Source organism: Tursiops truncatus, chromosome 13, assembly GCF_011762595.2.
Source record: "Tursiops truncatus isolate mTurTru1 chromosome 13, mTurTru1.mat.Y, whole genome shotgun sequence".
Lineage (NCBI taxonomy): Eukaryota > Metazoa > Chordata > Mammalia > Artiodactyla > Delphinidae > Tursiops > Tursiops truncatus.
In genome coordinates, this window is record NC_047046.1 from 7,550,866 (window position 1) to 7,573,567 (window position 22,702).

The 22,702-nt window shown below is 48.0% G+C and overlaps 1 protein-coding gene across 5 annotated transcripts in view; it reads right to left on the reverse strand.

The window, feature by feature from the left end:
* Positions 1-5,396: 5,396 nt before the first annotated feature.
* Positions 5,397-22,702, reverse strand: part of CFAP251 (cilia and flagella associated protein 251) — a 68,927-nt gene continuing 51,621 nt past the window's right edge. For 3 of the 5 annotated variants that reach the window (XM_033836830.2, XM_073790011.1, XM_073790010.1), the window contains 4 exons: positions 22,475-22,618; positions 8,039-8,267; positions 6,847-6,948; positions 5,397-5,658 (listed from right to left, as the gene is read on the reverse strand). In XM_033836830.2, coding sequence (XP_033692721.1) covers positions 5,522-5,658; positions 6,847-6,948; positions 8,039-8,267; positions 22,475-22,618 — 612 coding nt within the window. In that variant the 3' untranslated portion in view covers positions 5,397-5,521. Of the gene's footprint in view, positions 5,659-6,846; positions 7,058-7,712; positions 8,268-22,474; positions 22,619-22,702 lie in introns of those variants that run through there. The other 2 variants (XR_012325106.1, XR_012325107.1) reach the window with 2 other exon arrangements.

A 22,702-nucleotide genomic window follows, 5' to 3' on the forward strand; every position in this document is an offset into this window, starting at 1 on the left:
GCTTTCTCTACTTGAGGCGAGCAGGGGCTACTCTTTGCTGTGGTGCGGGGCTTCTCACTGCGGTGGCTTCTCTTGTTGCAGAGCATGGGCTCTAGGCGTGCGAGCTTCAGGAGTTGTGGCGCACGGGCTTAGTTGCTCTGCGGCATGTGGGGGTCTTCCCGGACCGGGGCTCGAACCCGTGTCCCCTGCATTGGCAGGTGGATTCTTAACCACTGCACCACCAGGGAAGTCCTATATCAAGACTCTTTGAAAGTGAAGGAATGAGAAAGGCCAGATCATCTTCTTGAAGACTTGGCCTCCCTCCATTCCTCCTGCCCATCGCCCATGTGAAAACATTCCTGTTCGGACTCGAGAGGAAGCACCATGCGATGGCAGTGCTGAAGGAATGCCAGAGGTCGTTCTAGACTCCTGAGGACCCCACCTTGAGCCTACGTCCCTCTCTAGGATCTGACCACACAAACCTCTGGTTCACTGAATGCTCTGGCCTTGGTGGCACTGCCCCCTCGGTCTGGAAGGTTCTCCCCACTCTTTCCATGACTGTCTCTTAACTTACAAGCCTCATCTTCGGAGAGACCGGCCCTGATCACAACTAAAGCACATTTCCCTCATGATATTCTACCTCATAGGCCCCTGGCTCTTCCTCTATGACCGCAGCTTGCAACGGCATAGTTATGTGTTTGTTTAATCAGAGATCCCCGAAGACAAGGGCCATGCCCGTCTTGTCCACCCCTGTACCCCCAGCCCTACCGCAGTGCTGGCGCACACTCACTCTTTGCTGAATTCATGAATGAATGGATGGATGAAGTCCATCTCCGAAGCAATCAGATGCACACGGAGGAGAAGCTGGGTGGCGGCCAGCACTTTAGACAGCGCCTACACCTGATGCTCTCTCTGCATCAGAACCAGGGTCCACAATACCGCCCACTGCTCCCTCCGCCAGGACAGACACGCTGTGGGGACTACCCTTCACAGCACACGCTGTGTGTTGTCTGAAGTGCTGGCAAAGAGCTTGTAGTGGTTGTTAGAACTAAACTCGCCCCCGCCCAAAGGAAAAAAACCCACTTGCTTTAACGACTAAGATCTAAAAAAATAAATACCATGTTTACATTGAAGTGTTTTGTGACTTCCCATCAACAAATAAGGAGAGAACAAGAGGGGGTGCAGGGCCGAACACAATGGCTCGTTCCCTTCCATGGGGGCGACCTTGGTATTGAACTTCCCCACTCACAGCTGGTGATTTCAAACTATGGAGAAAAAGGCAGGGTTGCCAACAGTGGAGAGTGATTTTCGGGGCCTGATGCCTCTCACCTGGGCACTGATAAATACCCATGGTTATCGGCGGGGGTGAGAGGCCTGCCTCGGGCATCAGCAGCTCAGGAAACACGGTAAAGAACCCCGCGACGGGTTTACTGTCCCACGAGCTTGGGCCCTACACTCAGCATCACACTGCCCTGGAAGAATGTTGCATCAGCTCGGGTTGTGTGCCTGTGCCTGTGTGTGTGTGTGTGTGTGTGATATTCCTTTAAGCTAAGCTAGCAGAGGATGTTATATGACATATGAATAGGGTGGCAACTTACTGTTGAGTCCCAGTGTCCTGTGTCTATTTATTATAGTCAGTTTTGAGCCACTGCCTGCAGGGGAACCTCTGTCATCCAGATCTCTCAAGAACGTGGTCAGGCCAAAAACCCCAGGGTCTAGGGCAGCCATGGCTTTAGGACACAGATCTTTCTGGAAAAAAAAAAAAAAAAAAAAGCCCCTTTTTGTCTACACTGTCGCGAAGCACAGCGGGTTCCCAGAGGACAGCTGGCACGTGAGGCAACCCACGAGCAGGGGCCCGGACTGGCTTCAAGAGCATTGGCTTGAGAGCTGTGGGGCACAGGGCAGCTCGTGGAAACAACTCAGGGGTGGCTGAGGCAGAAAGGTGGTACAGGATTTTTTTTTTTTTTTTTTTTTTTTGGCCGCGCTGCGAGGCACGTGGGATCCTAGTTTCCCGACCAGGGATCGAATCCGGGCCCCGGCAGTGAAAGCACGGAGTCTTAACCACTGGACTGCCAGGGAATTCCCTCATTTTTAAATATAGTTTTGATTTTGAAATATTTTAGATTTGCAAAGGTAGTGTGGAGAGTTAACACAGACCCTTTGCCCAGCTTCCCTCGTGTGCACTTTTAGGCAACCAAGATACATTGATCGAAACTAAGAAATTAAGTTTGGCCCAATGCTGTCAGTTGAACCACAGACTTCCTCTGGGTTTCACCGGGTTCTTCCTAGTGTCCTTTTTCCGTTCCAGAAACCCAGGATCCTGCTTCACATTTAGTCATCGTGTCGCCTTAGTCTCCTCCGACCTGGGACAGTTTCTCAGCCTTTTCTTGTTTGTCATGACCTGGGCTTTTTTGAAGAGTACTAGTCAGGTGTTTTACACATACGTCGTATTTGTAAAACTCCGTTGGAAAGAGTCATCCTGGCCTAGAAGGTGGAGCAAACTCCAACCTGCGGGACAGATCCGGGCTGCTGTGTCCGTGTGGTCCGCAAGCTAAGAATGGCTTTCACATTTTTGAGTGGTTGAAAAAAAATCTCAGAAGAAGAAGATTTCACGGTATGTGGAAATTCTCATGAAATCCAAATTAGTTTCAGTGTCCGCAAATTGTTTGATTGGAAGGGGGCCACGTTCGTTCTTTCCTGGACCAGAGTCTGTGTGGCTGCGTTTGTGCTCCAGCGGCCGAGGTGAGGCATCCACCAGCCCACTCGGCCCACAGATCCCCACTGTTTACCCTCTGGCCCTTTCCAGAGAGTCTGCCGACCCTGATGCAGATGGCCTGTGGGGGCCGGATTCACTTTGATTCAAAAGCTAAGTCAGCTATTAAAAGAGCACTGAAGCTTCACGTTCTTTCATTCAGTCGTTCCACAAATATTTATCAAGGGTCCTTTGTCAAAGCTTGCAGAGACCCCTATTTGAGCAAGTGTTAACAGATGCTAAAACCCTGGAGTCGGGAGAGATTAATTCTCATCAAACGTCTTCCCCAGTCTCAGGCACAGTTTCTGCCTGCAGTGATAATAGCTGCTGTCCTACTTTGAGCACTACGTTATGCCAGGAACACTTTTATTTGCAATATCTCTTTTAATCCTCACCACGACCCCAGGAGTTGTTCCAGGGGGAAACTGAGGTTTAAGAGATTAGCCACACCCAAGGGCACACAGGGTGCTACTAAATGGCAGAGGCAGGATGCAAGCCCAGGCCGGCCCGGCCCTTGGCCTGGTGCTGTGCAAACAAGACACTCATCCTGCCCAGGAGGGGCCTGGGGGTCTGGAGGAGAGAGTGGGGGGTGGGGGAAGCTTTGGGTGGTTCCTGGACGATCATGGCTTTTCCACGGGCTTCTGAACCCTGGAAGCAACAGGCCAGGATGCAGAGGTCGGTAGCCAGAGGCCCCATCTGAAACAGTATTATTTTTTCAAAAGAACATCACATGGTGCTTTTTGGGGTCCAGCGTCTCACCCCTGCGTCCGATGTACAAGCCCAGCGAGACCGTCCGTCTTGGGTCTCTGCTCCCTCCATTTCTGGTGTTGCTGCTCTGCTACCCACATGGCTGGGAGAGTCTGAGCTCTCTGCTCTCTGGGCAGGAAGGCAGCCCTCCTCTTCCTGCCCTGGACCCGGGTGCTGGGGCCCGGCCTCGCCACCACTTGCGTGGCCAGCAGGTGAAGACGCCTCGCCGGGGATGGAAGGTGCACATGAGCTGCTCTTCACCCTGGTCGGACAAGCTGAGAGCTCCCCCAAGAAAAGCAGCAGCAGAAAGGGTGAGAAGGGGCGCCCGCGGCCTGGCTGGGCTGGGAGCAGGGTGGGAACGCCGCCGACACGGATGCTGCGGTCCCCTGCTATTTGCGCCTTCCCGGATGGACGGCCACCCTGACCCTCACCCTTCCCCTATCGACTCAGCGCAGAGCGAGCGGCTCAGCCTGGGCCTGACGGCGGTTCCCGCTCACCAGCCCCGCCGCCACGGGTCCAACTGCTCACGGGCCGGTTCTGCTCCAGACGATGACTCCAATATATGTCGTCAACAAGAACCTAAAAGAGGGCGCCGGACCTGATGAAAGAAGCCCCTGGTGGGTGTCCAGAGTGCATCCCATTCTGAGTTATTTTCTGAAGAGAACAAGTCACTTGAGAGTTTTCTGCTCCCTAAAATGTCCCCGGGAACTTTTTAACTGGCTTGCTAGTCTGTCTCTCCTAAGCCCTCAGCAGCTGCAAAGCTGATTCACAAAGCTTGTTTTCCTTTTCGTGTTTTTCAAAAAGAACCAAATGTAAACCAGGTTGCAAAGCCCTGGAGGTATACAGTGTGACGGGCGGGCGCCGGCAGCCGCGGTGGGGGATACGGCTCTGTTCTGTGTTCCAGGCTGTCCCAAGGACCCACAGAGCCAGGTTTCCAAACGGCCGCCACGCAGGGGGCTCTGTGCCTGGAGGAGGGTGCTGCAGCCGTTCTGTTTCTCTCACACAGACCCCTGCTCCGGGGGTCAGAAACATCATCTCAAAGGCTGGTTTCTCCGGGGAAGGAGCTGGTACTGGCCGGTGGGTGTGTTGGACTAAGCACGTGTGGAGAATAACCTTTGGCCCATTTGCCTGAGTGAGACCTCATAACTGAGGACAAAACTCTTAAAATCAGACCACAACTTCCATCTGTTTATATGACGAGGGTACCCTATCTTCAAGGTCAGAATGCTGCTGAAGCCTGAGTCACGTTCCCTCAACACCCCGAGCCGCGCCGGGGAACTGCTTTCGCCTGCTACGAGTTCTGCAGCCCAGCGGAGTCCAAGGCTGCGAATCAACCACGCTGGCCTATGCGGCGCGTGCGCTGTGTGAGGGGGCGGCTCCCGTCTGCTGAGCTCTGCCCCGGGGAGGCCGGCCGGCCGTTTCTGGTCCAGCTGCGGTACACACAGGGCTCCGGGGCTGCTCTGTTCTGCATTCTCTCTGGCAGGTGCCACCAGCGTTAAGCATGGCCGGGGATGCTCTTCATAACGGTCGCACACAACTGCTCAGGGGTTTTGCTCATAAGAAGCCACAAGCCGGGGCTCTCGGGAGCCCAGAGCACCCAACGCCCCCGCCCAATAGCAGGCTGGGATGACCCATATCAGGCCACATTAGGCTAAGGGTCCAGGTGCCACTTGAGGGGATAGAAATAAGGCCACACTTGCCACGAGGAGGGCCTGCTGCTGGCTGAGGCCCCTTCTGCCCCCGGGGACCACGCCACCTTCTCATCCTGTCCAAACCCCCTCCAGGCAGCACTGCTGTGGATTAGGCATGAGAATGGCGGCCGGGGTCTCCAGACACCCTTTCCATCCAGCTGCCATCGTTTTTCTTGCCTCCACCCACTTTTCTATTTCAGAAACAGTGGACTGTCCAACTTTGTGAATTCCATTGCTTAACAGAAATTTGCTTTTAATGTCTAAACGTTCTGAAGATTAGAGTAGGGGTAGGGAAATGTGGGAAAAGCAGTGCCTTGTGGAAAAAACACACACACACAAAGTCCTTTGTGCTTCAGGCACTCCTTTCAACTTCACTGACCGTAGGATCTTGTCCAGAATCTTGGGAAATGGTTAGGCCAAGAATTTGAGTCGTGAATATTTCTGCAGTGATTTCGTCTGGAAGTTCTTCTTCAAAGCAAATTTCTGAACCTAACCAAACAAGAAAAGAAAGCAAATGCCTTCATAACAATTAGGTTTCTAACTCAGAAGCATTTTCCAAAAATATGAGGAAATGATACTAAACAAAAGTGAGAGGAGCTTTGTGCTGGGATTTGGCCCTGATTCCGTGAAAACCTTTGGGTGGAAACTGGTTAAAATCCCTCCTTTGTGGTTTGGGTTTGGAGCACTGTTACCCAAAACTCTGCACACTTCACTGGAAAGCCTCAACTACAAGGCATCATTGATTTTACTGTTTTGAGACACTTAGGAACACTGTATACATGTGTGTGTATATAAAACAATTGGGAAAGTTACATTCTGAGATCCCAGGTACACAAGGAATGGCATAGAGGAGCTTGCAGGTTGGAAATGACCAATCAGCTCCTGGAGTCTAGAACTATCTGTGTTAGGAACTCTGCTCAATTTGAAATTGGGAACAGACAACAGAAGGAGAGGGAGAAGGAAGCCTGGTGAGGAGTCTTTGCTCCCGACCCCATGGGGGCAGCAGGGCAGCACTCGGGGTTGTCCATGGACACGTTCCAGCACAAGGGCGTCAGTGAGCTAAAAGAAGGAGGTGGGAAATCCTCAGACAGGAAAGGAGAGGAGGATTTTTTTTTTTTTGGCCACACTGCACAGCATGTGGGATCTTAGTTCCCCGACCAGGGATCGAACCCACGCCCCCTGCAGCGGAAGCGCGGAGTCCTAACCACTGGACTGCCAGGGGAGTCCCAGGATGATCTTTAAAGATGTTCAAGCTCTGGCAGCTTGAAGTCGGGCTCGTGCCTGCCTGCCGAGTCCCTGCCCTCTCCTTATCCAAGGCTCTCATGACGATACCTCTTCTGAAAGAGCTTCCGAACTGTATCCTCTACTAGTGGCCAAGATCCGCCTACCCAAGCTGGAAAGATGAGGACTGAATCGGGGGAATAAAGGGAAGAAACAAGGCTGGGAGACACGAAGGAAGGACAGAGCACAAGAACAAAAGCTTTTGTCTCTTAGACATGACCACCACTCCCTGGTCTTTTTATAACTTATTCATGTTGCGTTCCCAACAGACTTGCTTTGTTGTGTGCATGGTATGAAGGAGAGTGGCTTGTACCAGTTAGAAGACTTAAATGCACTTAAGTCGCCAACAAATTAGTGCAGCTCAGCTACGTGTCCAGACAGAGCCCACTGTAGTACCTTTGACAGAAGAGGCTGCGGGCTCGGATTTCCAGCCCTCAGGATTCAGTCCGAACAGTGTAGCGAAGCAGTCAGACATCTCCTCTTCCGTCATGTGCTCACCTGGGCATCACAAAGGGAAAAGGAGGCTGTTCAGCTCATGGGACTGAGCCTCACGTCAGAGTTTAGCATCATCATTCTGGGGTCTTCAAGAGAATGATTCCACTGTTTCCTGGAGACACAAAAACATTCTAGGGAGTCCCATGTTACTGTCACATAGACTTCCTTATATGGTGCTAAAAATGGGACTCCAACCCAGGGGGCTGTGTTGGGGCTTGTGCAGAGAAAGAAGACAGCACTCTGATAAAGACTGTGCTTAGCTTCATTTCAAATTCCCTCACATTAGAAGCAGCAGTTTGGCTAAGATGAAATGATCGCCCAGAGAAAAGGGCTACTTGACTTCCTCACATAAAACGATGAGGAAGGACTTCCCTGGTGGCGCAGTGGCTAAGAATCCGCCTGCCAATGCAGGGGACATGGGTTTGAGCCCTGATCCGGGAAGATCCCACATGCTGTGGAGCAACTAAGCCTGTGCGCCACAACTACTGAGCCTGCGCTCTAGAGCCCGTGAGCCACAACTACTGAGCCCACGTGCCACAACTACAGAAGCCCACACGCCTAGAGCCCGTGCTCTGCGATGAGAAGCCCACGCACTGCAACGAAGAGAGAAGCCCGCGCACCACAACGAAGAGTAGCCCCCGCTTGCCGCAACTAGAGAAAGCCCGAGCGCAGCAACAAAGACCCAACGCAGCCAAAAATAAATAAATAAATGTATTTTTAAAAAAAGTACGATGAGGAAAAGAATAGGTAAAAATGAAAAGTTTTACTTTGGTGTGGTTTTATTTCACAAATGCAACCCAGTCTCGTAGTAGCTCTGTGAGGTTGATGGCTGGCACTTGTATTCCTGCTTTACGAGTGAAGGCCCTGAATCTTGCAGCTCCAGGAAGTTGAAACATAAACAGCATCCTTCTGGTTCCCGGCATCCTTCCCTTTACCCCGTGTTTGCCAGCCACGTGGGTCAGTAAGCGGCATCCTCGCGGCTGAAGTCCAGTCAAATTAGAGATGCCCGGGGGGGCGTTCTGTCTCCCAGCTCAGTTCTCTCCAGTGGGAATGGCTCAAGGGTGTTACGAGATATACCTATTTAGGTATTTACCTTTGGTTTGAAGCAGTTTCAGAAAATCCTCTCTTCGAATAGCTTTCTTTCCCTTTGAATTGGTAAAACCAAGAATGTCAAAGCTCCGCTGGATGCCACTCATGGTGTTACCGAAGGGTGGCCTGTGATTAAGGTAAACTTTGAAGAAATCCGGTAGGTTGATTTTGTCAATTAGTTTTCCAGTGTCCACATACTCACTAAATCTGATTTCATTAAACATATCTTCAATCTAGGAAAGAGGTTTAGGGGGAAAAAAAAAAGACCATGGTAAGCAGAAAAGACACTTTGATAGACTTCTAAGAATTGGAGAGTAACAGACAAATGTTCACCGTTAGCTTAGAACATGTATGTTATGAGTTGACTGTATCCCCCCTCCAAAGAAAGATAGGTTGAAGTCCTAACCCCCAGTCCCTCAGTCCCTCAGGGCAGATGTCATTAGTTAAGATGAGGTTGTACTGGAGGAGGGTGGGCCTTTCATACAACATGACCGGTATCCTCATAAAGAGAGGAAAGAGACATTCAGGGCCAAGATGGACATGTGATGGCCAAGGCAGTGGTTGGAGGGATACAGCTTAAGCCAAGGAACATCAAGGATTGATGGTAACTGCAGAAGATAGAAGAGGCAAGGACACACATTATCCTCTACATGTTTCATAGAGAGCATGACCCTGCTGACACCTTGATTTCAGACTTCCATGAGAGAATAAATTCCTGTTGTGTGAAGCCACCCACTTTGTGGTACAAAATTTTACAGCAGCTTTGATCCACTGTCCAACTGGTCAATACTATTAGCATTGGCATGAACAGTGTTTCATTTCTTCACTTTTCACCTAAGTATCTCACAGTGTATCTACTACATCCTTGCTTTGTGAAGAAGATATTAGTTTCATTTAAAAGATGGAATCCTGGGCTTCCCTGGTGGTGCAGTGGTTGAGAGTCCGCCTGCCAATGCAGGGGACACGGGTTTGTGCCCTGGTCCGGGAGGATCCCACATGCCGCTGAGCGGCTGGGCCCGTGAGCCATGACCACTGAGCCTGTGTGTCCAGAGCCTGTGCTCCGCAGCGGGAGAGGCCGCAACAGTGAGAGGCATGCGTAATGCAAAAAAAAAAAAAAAGATGGAATCCTGAAGAATTTAGAAATTAGTTTAGATGAACAAGCAAATAATTCAGTGTGAAACTCAAATACAGGACCTAAGGCTGTGGTAAGTTTCTTAAGGCAACTAACTGCACCATGATTCTTTTTTCCTTTCTTTCTTTTCCATCTTTATCCTGCAATGTTTTATATACTCAAAAGATTCTATGTAACATACATACAACTTATGTGATATAATTTTTAAAATGAAGACCTAAGAAGCCATCATTCATTGAAAATATCAACACAGTTGGCAAGGCTTAAGCGAGACTAACCAAGAAAAAGAAGAGAAAAGACTCAAATTATTAAAATCAGGAATGAAAGAGGGAATACCAGTACCAATCTTACAGAGATTAAAAAGAGTATGAGCAATTATATGCCAACAAATCAGATAACTTAGGTGAAATGGACAAATTCCTAGAAAGATACAAATGACCAAAACTGACTCAAGAAGACAGAGAAAATCTAAACAGACCTATAACAAGTAAATAGATTGAATTAGTAACTTTACAGCTTCCGCAAAGAAAAACCAAGGACCAAATGGCTTCATTGGTGAATTCTACCAAATATTTAAAGAATACCAATCCCCCACAAACTCTCCCAAAAACATAAAAAAAGGGAACAATTCCCAACTCATTCTGTGAGGGCTGCTTTCTGATTTGGAAAGTCACTCTTTGCATATTTTCCAAATTTCCTAGAATGAGCAGAGTGCTGACATGTCTGTGGATTCAAATGGAAATGTGGCGCCAGTTAATGCAGGTCTCCACACAGGGCTCCTTGCGTAACTGGCAAAATGCAAGGAGGCGAGAAATAGAACACAGAAACAAATGAAACCATTCCCCACTCCCATCAGCCTTCTCTGTGCAGTATTTTTGTACCACGCACACTGCAGCCGGCTAAAATTCAGAAACCTGAACGGTGCCTGACAAAGGGCTAGAAATGAGTAATTTATTTTAGTGTCTACATTTGAAACTAATATGTGTCCCTCCAAATTGCAGCGTTTTGAATTTTACAGAGAGAGAGAGAGAGAGAGAGAGAGAGAGAGAATAAGAGCCACAGAAAAGTGGGAAATAATTTTTTTCCCCCAGAACCTGAACTTCTTTGGTCTGTAGGAATGAATCAGGAAGAGAATCTATATTTGTACACAATATTTATCAATAGATAGCCAATTTCTCCCTGTCCACTAAATAAATGTAGAACAAAAATGGAAAGAGCACCAGTTTGAAGCAATGCCAAATATTAGCCTGTCTGGAACATCCTAGTGTCTTGGTCTTGCCCCAAGTATCAAGAAGAAAATACAAACCTCTTGCAGTCCAGCCATCATTTCTGTGAAAGATCTGCGGTACCTTCCTTCCACTTTTTCCCATGCATATAAAACACATGTGTCTATTTTTTTTTTGCAAAACTGGTACGTGTATATATCCTTTTTTGTATCCTGCTTTTGTATCCTGCTTTTCCCCTTTTTACAGTGTATCTTAGTAATCACCTAATATTTTCAAAGAAGCCATATATCTTCAATGCAACATTCCAGGAATGGTCTTTAGATATAACATCATTGGTTATGGATACAAACGAACCATAATTGGTACTATGCAAGTAGCTCTAATTGGTAACATTTTCATATACAGCATTTGTTGAGTTTATATTATGTACAACTGCATGTTAAATTATGTACAATTTTGTGTATAAATAAAACTATCCAGTAGCATATATTATTTACAGATTCTACTATATGATTTTAATACTATTAGTATATGCATGTGCTACCACTTACTATGAGCCAAAGGAGACTGGGGCTAACACTATGATCTTTGATGGCAGACCTAGGTTCAAAACCTGGTTCTGCCATTTTCTATATGACTTTGGGTTAGTAACTTAACATTCCTTATCCTCAGTTTCCTGTCTTGAAAAAGGGAGTAACATGGTAAACCGTTTGCAGCGGGCTGATCTGAGGCTTACCGTGACAATGTATCTAAAGTGCTGACACAGTGCCTAACACAGTCAGCACTCAACCGGCAGTAATTGTTCTTGTGATTCCTAAACTTCCTATGCCCTTGCTAATTACAATGCATGTAATTATAACATAAATTATAATTTATAAATACATAAATTATAACGTAAATGACACGTGTACTTTACAAACACGATATACGATTCAAACTCAATTGAGAAATGGGAGACTAACCCGAAGAGGACAAAGAAGGAATCCAAACGTGCCTGGAGTTACTCACACCCGGAGCGTTCCAAAGATCTCAGGGAACGTTCCTGGCACAAACCACTCTGTAGGTGACTCACCTCTTACTCTCTTTCCCCAAATGACTGGCCGAAGATCACTGCTTAACAGGCAGAGAGCTGGCAGCTTCAGCATCATGACGTCTCTTTCCCGAGCCTACTCTGGGTTAGTTGAAGAGGCAGGTGCTGCTACGTGTCTAAACGAGGTTCGTGCTTGGGAGAGGAACCTCGGAGCCCGAATGGAATGCCCAGAGCCTTCCCAGGCCCCGCGGTCGCCCAGAGTGCGCTGGCTGGCTCAGCCCGGCCTATTATTGGCATTCTCACGCCGGCCTGTCATCCACTAAGGCAGTGGTTCGTTTGATTCACCCAGGGAGCTTTAAACATTCTAAGGCCTCAGCCCCATTCCCAGAGACCCTGATTTAATTGTTCTGGGGTGGAGTATAATCAGTCATAGTTTTTAAAAGCTCCCCAGGGGATATGAAGGTGTGGCCAAGGTTGAGAAGTATGGCTTTAAGGCATGGGATCTCAAACTTTATCAGGTATCAACATGAGCAGGAGGGCCCCTTAAAACACAGACTGCTGGGGCTTCCCTGGTGGCGCAGTGGTTGGGAGTCCGCCTGCCGATGCAGGGGACGCGGGTTCGTGCCCCGGTCCGGGAAGATCTCACATGCCGCGGAGCGGCTGGGCCCGTGAGCCATGGCCGCTGAGCCTGCGCATCCGGAGCCTGTGCTCTGCAACGGGAGAGGCCACAGCAGTGAGAGGCCCACGTAATGCAAAAAAAAAAAAAAAAGAAAAAACACAGACTGCTGGTCTGGGGGCCACAGCTTTGAGAACCAGCTCTTACACCACAGCAGCTAGCAGAGGTGACGCTCATGCCAAAAAGAATCAGCATCCGGCTTGTGATTTTCATCACGGAGCAATGGTGGGTGGCAGCTGTGAGGCATATTCTAATTCTTCAGGCCCACATCTGTCTCCTCCATTAAGCTGTAGCAATAGCGTTCATCTCTATTTCCACAGCAGCTTTGCTCAGAGCCCGGCACATCGTGGGGGCCCAGAGAAACGTTTACTGAATGAATGAAACACCGTGGGCACAATAAGGCCATGGAAGAAGTTCTCTTAAAACTCAAAAAAGGGGGGCTTCCCTGGTGGCGCAGTGGTTAGGAATCCTCCTGCCAAGGCAGGGGACACGGGTTCGAGCCCTGGTCCGGGAAGATCCCACGTGCCGCGAAGCAACTAAGCCTGGGCGCCACAACTACCGAGCCTGTGCTCTAGAGCCCGTGAGCCACAACTACTGAGCCCGCGAGCCACAACTACTGAAGCCCGCGCACGCATAGAGCCTGTGCTCTGCAACAAGAGAAGCCACCGCAGCGAGAAGCCCGTGAACCGCAACGAAGAGTAGCCCCTGCTCGCCACAACTAGAGAAAGCCTGTGCGCAACAACGAGACCCAACACAGCCAAAAATAAATAAATAAATAAATAAATTAAAAATTTTAAAAAAAGGTAGAACTGTTGAGGCCGAGTATCTATTCAACAGCTTGTCATTTGAGTTATAACTTTTTTTTTTGGCCGTGCGCCATGCAACTTGTAGGATCCTAGGTCCCCAACCAGGGATTGAACCTGGGCCCTCGGCAGTGAAAGCGCAGAGCCCTAACCACTGGACCACCAGGGAATTCCTGATTTATAACTTTTAAACATTTACACAGTCGGCCCCTGGACCTCTGCTGGTACCATTGCCCAGGCCCCGAGACGTAAGGGTGGCCTGTCCTTGGAGGGCCGGGGTCCCCTGGCCCAGGACTGCTTTACTCCTGCCGCTGTCATTCTCCCCATAGGCCTTTGGGTTTGCGATCCTGTTGTCAGCCACAGGAAGCCACCGATGGCCTTAGAATTGTGTCTTATAATTAAGTTTTATAACCTCCCTGTTAAACGGAGAGGAACATGATACACTTGAACTGGAGCCATTCCTCGTCTTTATAAAGGGGCTCCTGGTGCGTGTCGGTTTCTTCTGTGATAGTTTCATAGACTCGCGGGCTGGAAGGACTCTCCCTCCTCCTTAGACACACCTAGTGCTCTCTAGACCGTCCCTGGCAAATGAGGAGACAGTCTTTCCTCACAGCATCCTCTTCGCCTCACACCCCCTCCGTGTGGCCCATCGCGGCGGCGTTTCGCACTGACCTGGGGCAGGGAAGGAGGGTCTGGGCAGCAGCTTCCAGGGCTGCAGATGCCTCTGCTGTTGGCGCATCACTCTGTCACTCACAACTGCCCCCCTCTCCAGTAACTATCTGCACAACAGCTGCCTCCCGTCAGGTCCTGCCCACTGGACACCGACCCAGGAGAAGGCCAGTCATTGGTGCTGGGCCACAGCGCTCTCTCCCTGCTGTCTGCCGGCCGGGGGGAGACTCAGAGATGACAACACCGCCATTCCCAGCGCCTTTTATGGTGACCTCTGCCCAGCCCCTCACGGGGCCCAGGCTGCAAGCACTTCCGGGGATTCTTCCCCACCCCAGGTGAATGTTTTTAAAGGTTTTAAAATCTGAATGACAGAATTCCCTTGTGGTGCAGTGGTTAAGAAGCCGCCTGCCAATGCAGGGGACATGGGTTCGAGCCCTGGTCCAGGAAGATCCCACATGCCGCAGAACAGCTAAGCCCGTGTGCCACAACTACTGAGCCTGCGCTCTGGAGCCCGCAAGCCACAACTACTGAAGCCCATGCGCCTAGAGCCCGAGCTCCGCAACAAGAGAAGCCACCGCAGTGGCTTCTCTTTTCTTTACTCCTCTAGAAAAAGGAGTGAAGTACTGATTATGCTACAACATGGATGCACCTTGAAAACAGTGAAAGAAGACAGACACAAACGGTCGCACATCACATGATTCCATCTATATGAAATGTCCAGAAGAGGCAAATCCGGAGATGGGAAGTAGACTAGTGGATGCCAGGGGCTGAGGAGGGGGGATGGGAAGTGACGGCTAATGGGTACAGGGTTTCTTTTTAGGGTGATAAACATGTTCTAGGATTCGATAGTGGTGATGGTTGCACAACCCTGTGAACATACTAAAAGCCATTGACTCACTTTAAATAGGTAAATTGTATGATATGTGATATATCTCAATAAAGTTGATTAAAAGGAAAACAATAGGGAGTTCCCCGGTGGTCTAGCGGCTAGGATTCTGCGTTTTCACTGCCTTGGTCAGGGGAGATCCCGCAAGCCATGAGGCGTGGCCAAAAATAATAATAATAATAACAAAAGGAAGAAAAATAGGGACTTCCTTGGCAGTCCGGCGGTTAAGACTCCGCACCCCCAATGCAGCTAAGATCCCACATGCTTCACGGTGAGGCCAAAAAAAAAAAAGAAATATAATACAGAGGTGAAGCGATGGCAAAGGCACGTAACAAAGCAAATGCCATCAGTTTTTAAAAATGTAATTTTCACCATGACTATGATCTATTCTTTTACCATCATAAAACCAGTAAAGATGAATATGTGCTTGTTATAAAAAATGCAAACACTGGGGATGTAAAGAATAGAAATAAAGTGCTCTACCATTCCCCATCCCTCAGCAATAGCCAGTGTTTGATGTCCTGACTTTTGTTTGCACTAAGACCAGCCAGCTGGGGTACAGACCGCGGCCCCGAGTGGCCGTGCACGCTTCCTCATCCCCCTAAGCCTCACTGTCCTGGTTGGTAAAATGGAGATGATAAAAGCATCTTCTTGCCGTGAGGACTAAACGCCAGGGGGGCTGGCACGGTCCTTGGCTCTCAGCGAGCGCTCAAGCGAGAAGGGCTGGTCTGCTGTTGCCGCTGTTGGTGTTATTGATATCATCAGCTGCATTCTTTTTTAGTGGCCGCGCAGCATTTTAGTATTTCTTTCTTTAGATGCTGTAAGTGTGACAACAGCAGTGCTCCCTGGAGTAGGGTTCTCAGTGGACCAGGAAGGCCTCCCGACAGCAGTGGGCCATTTCTCTCACTTTCAGGATGGAAACACCTCGTGATATTTATGCTTCAGAACAAATCCAACCCACTGAGGACCTTTCTTCAAAGTGCAAATTTCCCAATTCCCCTGGGGTCTTCATCAGAGCGGAAACTGTGCCCATGACCGTTGGCTCAAATTTCTCCTCCTCCTACGGTGGGCGGCTGTGCCACCTGGCTACGCTCCCTCCATCCCAGCTGGGACTGCCGTTTAGCCACAAAGATTAGCACACAAGGCTTGGGGAGGATTTGTTCGTTTATCTTTCTGGGTTTTGTTCTGAATACAAAAGCAATACAAGCTACTGCTTGTAGTTAAGAAAAATTAAATTCTACAGAAATGCATGTATGAGCCTCCCCTCTCCCCGGCAATTTACAGCCACGATGGTCTTCTAAGGAGAGTGGATGCGACTAAATGGGAAGTTTTTTCATTTGTAAACCCTAGAGATGGGCTTATACTGCAGATTTGGAAATAGAAGCTAAGAGCTGAACTGGCACGGCCAGCAGAGGGACGGGAGAGGGTGCTCCTCAGGGAAGGAAGAGGGGGAGCAGAGCTCGGTGGGGGGTCAAGACCAGCAAGGAAGCCCCCCTGGGGGTGGTCATCGGCACGGGGGAGAAGGTCTAATGAGTTTTAGGTAAGCTGCTGCAGAAGGCGGTTATGCGTGAATCCTTCTGGTGATTCCCAGTGTTCCAGGGAAGCTGTCTTGTGTGGGTGGGCTTTCTGTGTTTGTGGAAAAGGAGGAAGATGCTGAGCGTCACGTCTGGAATGACCTGGAGTGTGCACACGCACACGGGGGAGCCCCGAGGCCAGGAGAGCGCGAGCCCCCAGGGCAGCCCCGAGCTCAGACTATGGGTGGGAGCCAGGGCTGGGTTCCAGCTGGTACCAGAGGCCCCAGCTGATGGGGGTGATATGTAGAAAGTAGAGAGTAAAAGTTCTCATGGATCCCGTGCCTCAGAGGTCAGTGTCGTTAAAGGTTTGGAAGAAGTTCTTTCAGTTTTGCTAGGCATATATGAGATCTATATATTATTGTTAATGAAATGAGGTCATGCTTTACATACTCTTTTGCAACTTTCCTTCTGTCCTTTAACAACAAAACCAGCACATTCTTTCTGAGTCAAGAATCATACGTCAGGGACTTCCCTGGTGGTCCAGTGGTTAAGAGTCCGCCTTCCAATACGGGGGACGTAGGTTCGATCCCCGGTCGGGGAACTAAGATTCCACATGCTACGGGACAGCTAAGTCCATGCGCCGCAACTACTGAGCCCACGCGCTCTGGAGCCCGCGTGCCACAGCTAGAGAGAAGCCCGCGCACGGCAACAAAGAGCCCGTGCGCTGCAGCTAAGACCCGAGGCAGCCAAATAAATAAAATTAAAAAATTAAAAAAAGAAGAGGACAGAAAAAAAAGAATCATAGGTCAATTTCACTGTTTAATAACTACTGAGTGTAGGTGTGCCTTACTTGATTCACCCCATCTCCTATTAATGGACCTTAAGGTCATTTTAATTTTTCACTATTACAAACTATCCCGCAGTACATCACTGTTACACTTGCCTGAGTTTTCCTGCAGGATATACTCCTAAAAGCAGAATTGCTGGGTCCAAAGGTAAGCACGTTTAAAAAGTTAAGTGATTATTTCCTCTCCAAACCCTCCTAAACAAGGCTAAAGCTGCTGAGTATACCAAATAGTTAGGGCTACTATTCATTACTCTGAGATCAAACAATAATGTCAGGGATTCTGTCTTCCTTATTGTTTCTGCAGTCAAACATGACTGGTGAGCATATCGTTCATTCGTGTACTCGTCCGACCAAGATCTGCTGAGCCTCCACGATGTGAGCTCTTGCTGGGCACACACCTCTCTGCCAGGATTGGCCTCAATTTATAGAACTAAGTGGTCGAACTGCTGTTAATTCATTGCAAAAACCCATCAAGAATCTATAACGCTCTGCAAGCTAAACAGAAACATAGCCACAAGTGACCAGGGGACACACGTGACGCACAGGCCCCAACACGATATTCCAAAGTCCCGGGGGGGAAAATATATCTGTAGAGCTGGAAGATGACACTTTCTCATATGTGAAATCAGCTATACAAACTGTGAAGAGCCCTAACTTAGGAACCCAAACTTAGGGTTTATAACATTATAAACATTGAAGATCTTTCTTTTTAAAAAAAAATGAAGATTTGTAAGAGCAGCCCACCTCACCTCTTTGGCTGTGTTCTGCAGAAGATGGGAATGGTTAGGGATTCTTTGGGGAGGGTTACATTCTTGTATAATTTGGCTTCAATCTACCACACTGACTAGATTCAAATCCTCAAGGCAGTTAAAATGACGTAAGAAAAGATATAAATAATGTAGAGCCTTGGGGGGCTGGCTTGAGTCTGTGTTTCTAAGTCTTTCAAGTAACCAAGTGTGAAAATACTCTTATCAGCGGCACATACTTCTTCATGCCACTTCTCGGGGGAGGGGGAACAGCTGCATCTTAAGAGGAAATGTTTCATTAACCATGACGAAGCCTGGGTTTAAAAGTTTCAAAGCCCCGAAAACATTTTTATTAAAATCGCTATAAATCTGATGGAAACTAGAGATCAAAAAGTTCTCCTCTCGGAGCTTCAGATATAAACTAATTCATCAGCGAACAGTGTTTGCACTCAGATGTGGCCACAACTGGATCGGGGGCCTTCAGAAAACATCTCCAAAGAGTAAATTTATTTTTTAAGTGGATTAAAAACCCTGGACTCCAGGGGACTTATGAAGACACTGAGTGGGGCACTGAAACCCCTTTTTAGCAGCTGGTGGGGGGGACACAACAGTCAGTGACACAACAGTCAGTGACAACCTTGCAATGACCATTTTAATGTGGGTAAAATAATATTCCATGTCACTTTATAACATTTGTTGCAGACTAACCTTTTTTTCTGGGTACTTTTTTTTTTTTTTTTTTGCCACGCTGCGTGGCTTGTGGGATCTTAGTTCCCCAACCAGGGATTGAACCGGGGCCCTTGGCAGTGAAAGCAGCGAGACCTAACCACTGGACCACCAGGGAAGTCCCTCTGGGTACTTTTTACTCATCAGCAAGATTTCGATAGGTTGTTAAGCTTTATTATTTTTGGCCAATGATAGGACAACGGAGTGAGCCTTTGGTAATTACACTTCTTACTTCTAGAGGAAGCAGAAAAACCACAGCCACTCTGTGCCACCCTCCTCCTTCAGCGATTCATGTGGCAGGTGGGTGACAGTCACAAAGGATAAACACCCAGAATTCCCTTATCGACAAAGCAGGACTGCAGAGGACACATTTACACGGGCCCAGGGTTTAAAATCAAGAATCCTGAGTGAGAAGGCTGCCATCAGCATGATGACTTTCGGCCATTTACATAAAGTCTCTTTACCAGACAAATCAAGAAAATAAAAAACTGATTTTAGAGAGGGTATTATAAACAAAGATCCACAGGGTCACAGAGACCTTCATCTAAAGGCCTTTTATAATCACACATCCAGAGACGAGGACAGGATGGATGGTGGAGGTAATAACACTGGATGGTGTTTTTTCAAACATTTAACATGTGCCCTGTACTGTACTAATCAGATACTCATTTAATCGTCACAATAATTCCAGGGGCTGGGTACTACTATTAGCCCCATTCTACAGATGAGGAAACTGAGGCTTAGAGAGGTTCAGAAACTTGACCAAGTCTCACAGCTGGCGAGTGGTTATAGTCAGGAGTCAAACCCAGAGCCACCTGACCCAGGAGTCTGTGCTCCCAGCTGCTACCCAGTGCTGCTTCCCTAGTAGGAAGGCTTGGATCTGCAGCCATCAGAGAGAGGCTCCTGAGTGCTTACAGGAAATGTGAGACATCTGGCTCATGATGGCTTTTTTTTTTTTTTTTTGCGGTACGCGGGCCTCTCACTGCTGTGGCCTCTCCCGTTGCGGAGCACAAGCCCCGGACGCGCAGGCTCAGCGGCCATGGCTCATGGGCCCAGCCGCTCCGCGGCATGTGGGATCCTCCCGCACCGGGGCACGAACTCGCGTCCCCTGCATCGGCAGGCGGACTCTCAACCACTGCGCCACCAGGGAAGCCCCCATGATGGCATTTTGGTGAGTTTCATATGAATATGATCCTTAGACACTGCAGGTAGCAACTGAGTCTTTGCGGCACTGTGGAGGAGGGCCTCTTCCCGGCTGGACTACCAGGTAAGGGGCAAAGTGGAAAATGCAGACTCCCAGGCCCCATACACTGAGATTCTGATTGGCTAGGTCTGGGATGGGGCCCAGGAATCTGATTTTTTAATAAATGCTCCAGGTAATTCTGTTGCAGGTTGCCAGTTTGGGAAACAATGTTCTAAGGAACATGCTTTAGAAACACAGCTCTAGGGAACACTTTTATGTGGGTCGCACAAACTTTACGGGTAGTTGCTTCTGTTTCTGACCATATACTTTTACAAAATGAACACTGGTCAAAAGACCTTTTGAGGAGCTTAAAGAATCCCTGACTTTTTTCTTTTTTTGGCTGCGTTGCGTCTTTGCTGCTGCACGCAGGCTTTCTCTAGTTGCAGCGAGCGGGGGTTACTCATCGTTGTGGTGCGCGGGCTTCTCATTGCTGTGGCTTCTCTTGTTGCAGAGCACGGGCTCTAGAGCGTGTGGCCTTCAGTAGTTGTGGTACGGGGGCTCAGCAGTTTTGGCTTGTGGGCTGTAGAGCACAGGCTCAGTAGTTGTGGTGCACGGGCTTAGTTGCTCTGCGGCATGTGGGATCTTCCCGGACCAGGGCTCGAACCCGTGTTCCCTGCACTGGCAGGTGGCTTCTTAACCACTGCGCCACCAGGGAAGTCCCCCTGATGTTTTTAAGGTACTCATTCAAGACTCAGCTGGGTTTATGGGCTCTGAAAACTCATTTCTCCAGATGCTACTTGGAGAATAAAAGTCACCTTCCAGTCATACTTGGAGCACCCAAAAAAAGGTGATTCTGGGTAGGCCACTGAAGCCAAGGGAAATGACTGGGACCACAGCTCACATCACTAAAATGTGCTCGGACACCTAATGTGAACATTGAGTCTTAGCTGGGTTTCAGGAGTTATATATGTTTGATGGTGAGCTGCAAAATGCTACATTTCTGGAAAACTATTTGGCAATGGGCCTTAAAGTTCATATTCTCTGACCCAGTAATTCTACTTCTAGGACTCTGACCCAGGAAAATAATCAGAGAAGTATGCAAAAACCATACACAGAGATGTGCATCACAGCCATGTCTCTGACAGCCAAAATACTTCAGACAACCTATGTGTCTGTCAGCTGGGGAATGGATCAACTGAGTATACAGCCTTTCGAAAGCATGTTGTCTATAGCAAACCAAAAAGCTTCTGCACAGGGCTTCCCTGGTGGCGCAGTGGTTGAGAGTCTGCCTGCCGATGCAGGGGACACGGGTTCGTGCCCCGGTCCAGGAAGATCCCACATGCCGTGGAGTGGCTGGGCCCGTGGGCCATGGCCGCTGAGCCTGCGCGTCTGGAGCCTGTGCTCCGCAACGGGAGAGGCCACAACAGTGAGAGGCCTGCGTACCGCAAAAAAAAACAAAAAACAAAAACAAACAAACTCACAGAAACAGAAACAGATTGGTGGTTGCCAGGGGCAGGGGGTGGGGAGTGGGAGAAATGGGTGAAAAGTGGTCAAAGGGTACAAACTCCCAATTATAAGATACACATGTCCTGGGGATGTAAGGTACAGCATGGGGGCTCTAGTTAACAATACAGTACAGTATATTTGAAAGTTGCAAACATAGTAGATTTTTAAAGTTCTCATCACACACAAAAAATTGTAACTATGCAAGGGGATGGATGTGTTAACTAACCACACCGTGGTAATAATTTTTTAATTTATACGTATATAAAATCACTATATTGAATATCTTAAATGCACACAATGTTATATGTCAATTATATCTTAATAAAGCCAGGGGTAAAAAGCATATTATCGAGGAATTTTCACCACATGCTCACAAAACAACAGTTACTGAGAATGTTGCTATACACGTATACATACACATACACACGTACTCTGCAAAACGTTGACATATATGCCTATATACACCATATAATGACAATCCTTTGTTTATCTATAGCTAAACATAAAACAATAGAAGGAAGTCCACCAGAATGTTAATAATGATTACCTCTGAGGCATTTCTATTTTCTTCTTTACAGGTCTATTTTCTAAATCAGACAAAGTTTTAAAATTAAGCTATATCCTTTATAAATCAAGTTTTCAGAGAATTGTTAATGAAATGGGAAATGCGTATTACATAATATCAAGTGAAAATATAGGATAAAAATATATATTCAATATGGTACCCATTAGTTTTTTTAAAATTATGTGTGTGTATATATATATATATATATATATATATATACACATTATATATAAATCAATCCAGGAAGATAACAATAACTGTTGTCTCTGTGTACTGGGATTATAGGTAATTATTTTCTTCATTCCACTTGTGTATCTTTTCCAAACTTTCTACGATAAGAATGTGTTAGCATTTCCAGTAAGAGAACCCAATCAGTTGCATTTTAAGCCCCAGTTTCCACGAGGACCATTTCCTCTGGTCCCTGTTGGGAGCCCCTTACAGATGGGGTGTGCTACGAGGCTCTGAGGAGCGGCTGCATCTCCTGAGCTCCATCCGCAGCCCAGGATGAGCACCCACCTCGCAGGAGCAGCCCATTCACACAGGCCAGGTGAATGGCAACTACAGGGAAAGGATCACAACAGCGAGCATTTACTGAGCTCTTCCTACGTAGCCTACTCTGTGCCAAGTGCTGTGCGGGCATCAACTCTTTGAACTGGATGAGGCTGGTCCTCATGTAGCTAGGGGCCTTCTGTCTAATTCCAAAGCCCATGCTCTTACCAACATCAAACTCTGGTAAGGAATCCGCCTTACAAGAATATCTTTATGGCAAGTCTGTTTCTAAGCAGTGCATCTGCTATGCCCAGGACCTCCTTTCTGATCCATTTACGTAAGAATAGTGTTAAATTTTTACTTTGACCTATAATGATTGCTCCCTGAGGTCGTTTTTATAAATAACACATCTCACGGCTGTTCTTGTTTTCATTCTACCTACCTTCTCTTCCGATGGGTAAAAGCCAATTGCTCTCATGACAAAAGGAAGCTCCGACAGGCAGATGTGTTCCGACACCTTTCTGGTCTCCATTGTATCAATACCTTGACTACGGAGCTGAGAATAGTAAAAATAGTCTTCCAGCTCCTATGTGGAAATGAAGTGGAAACACAACATGCATTTTTGGCTTAAGTCTGAAGCAGCCATTTAGACTTCAAGGACATTTTCTAG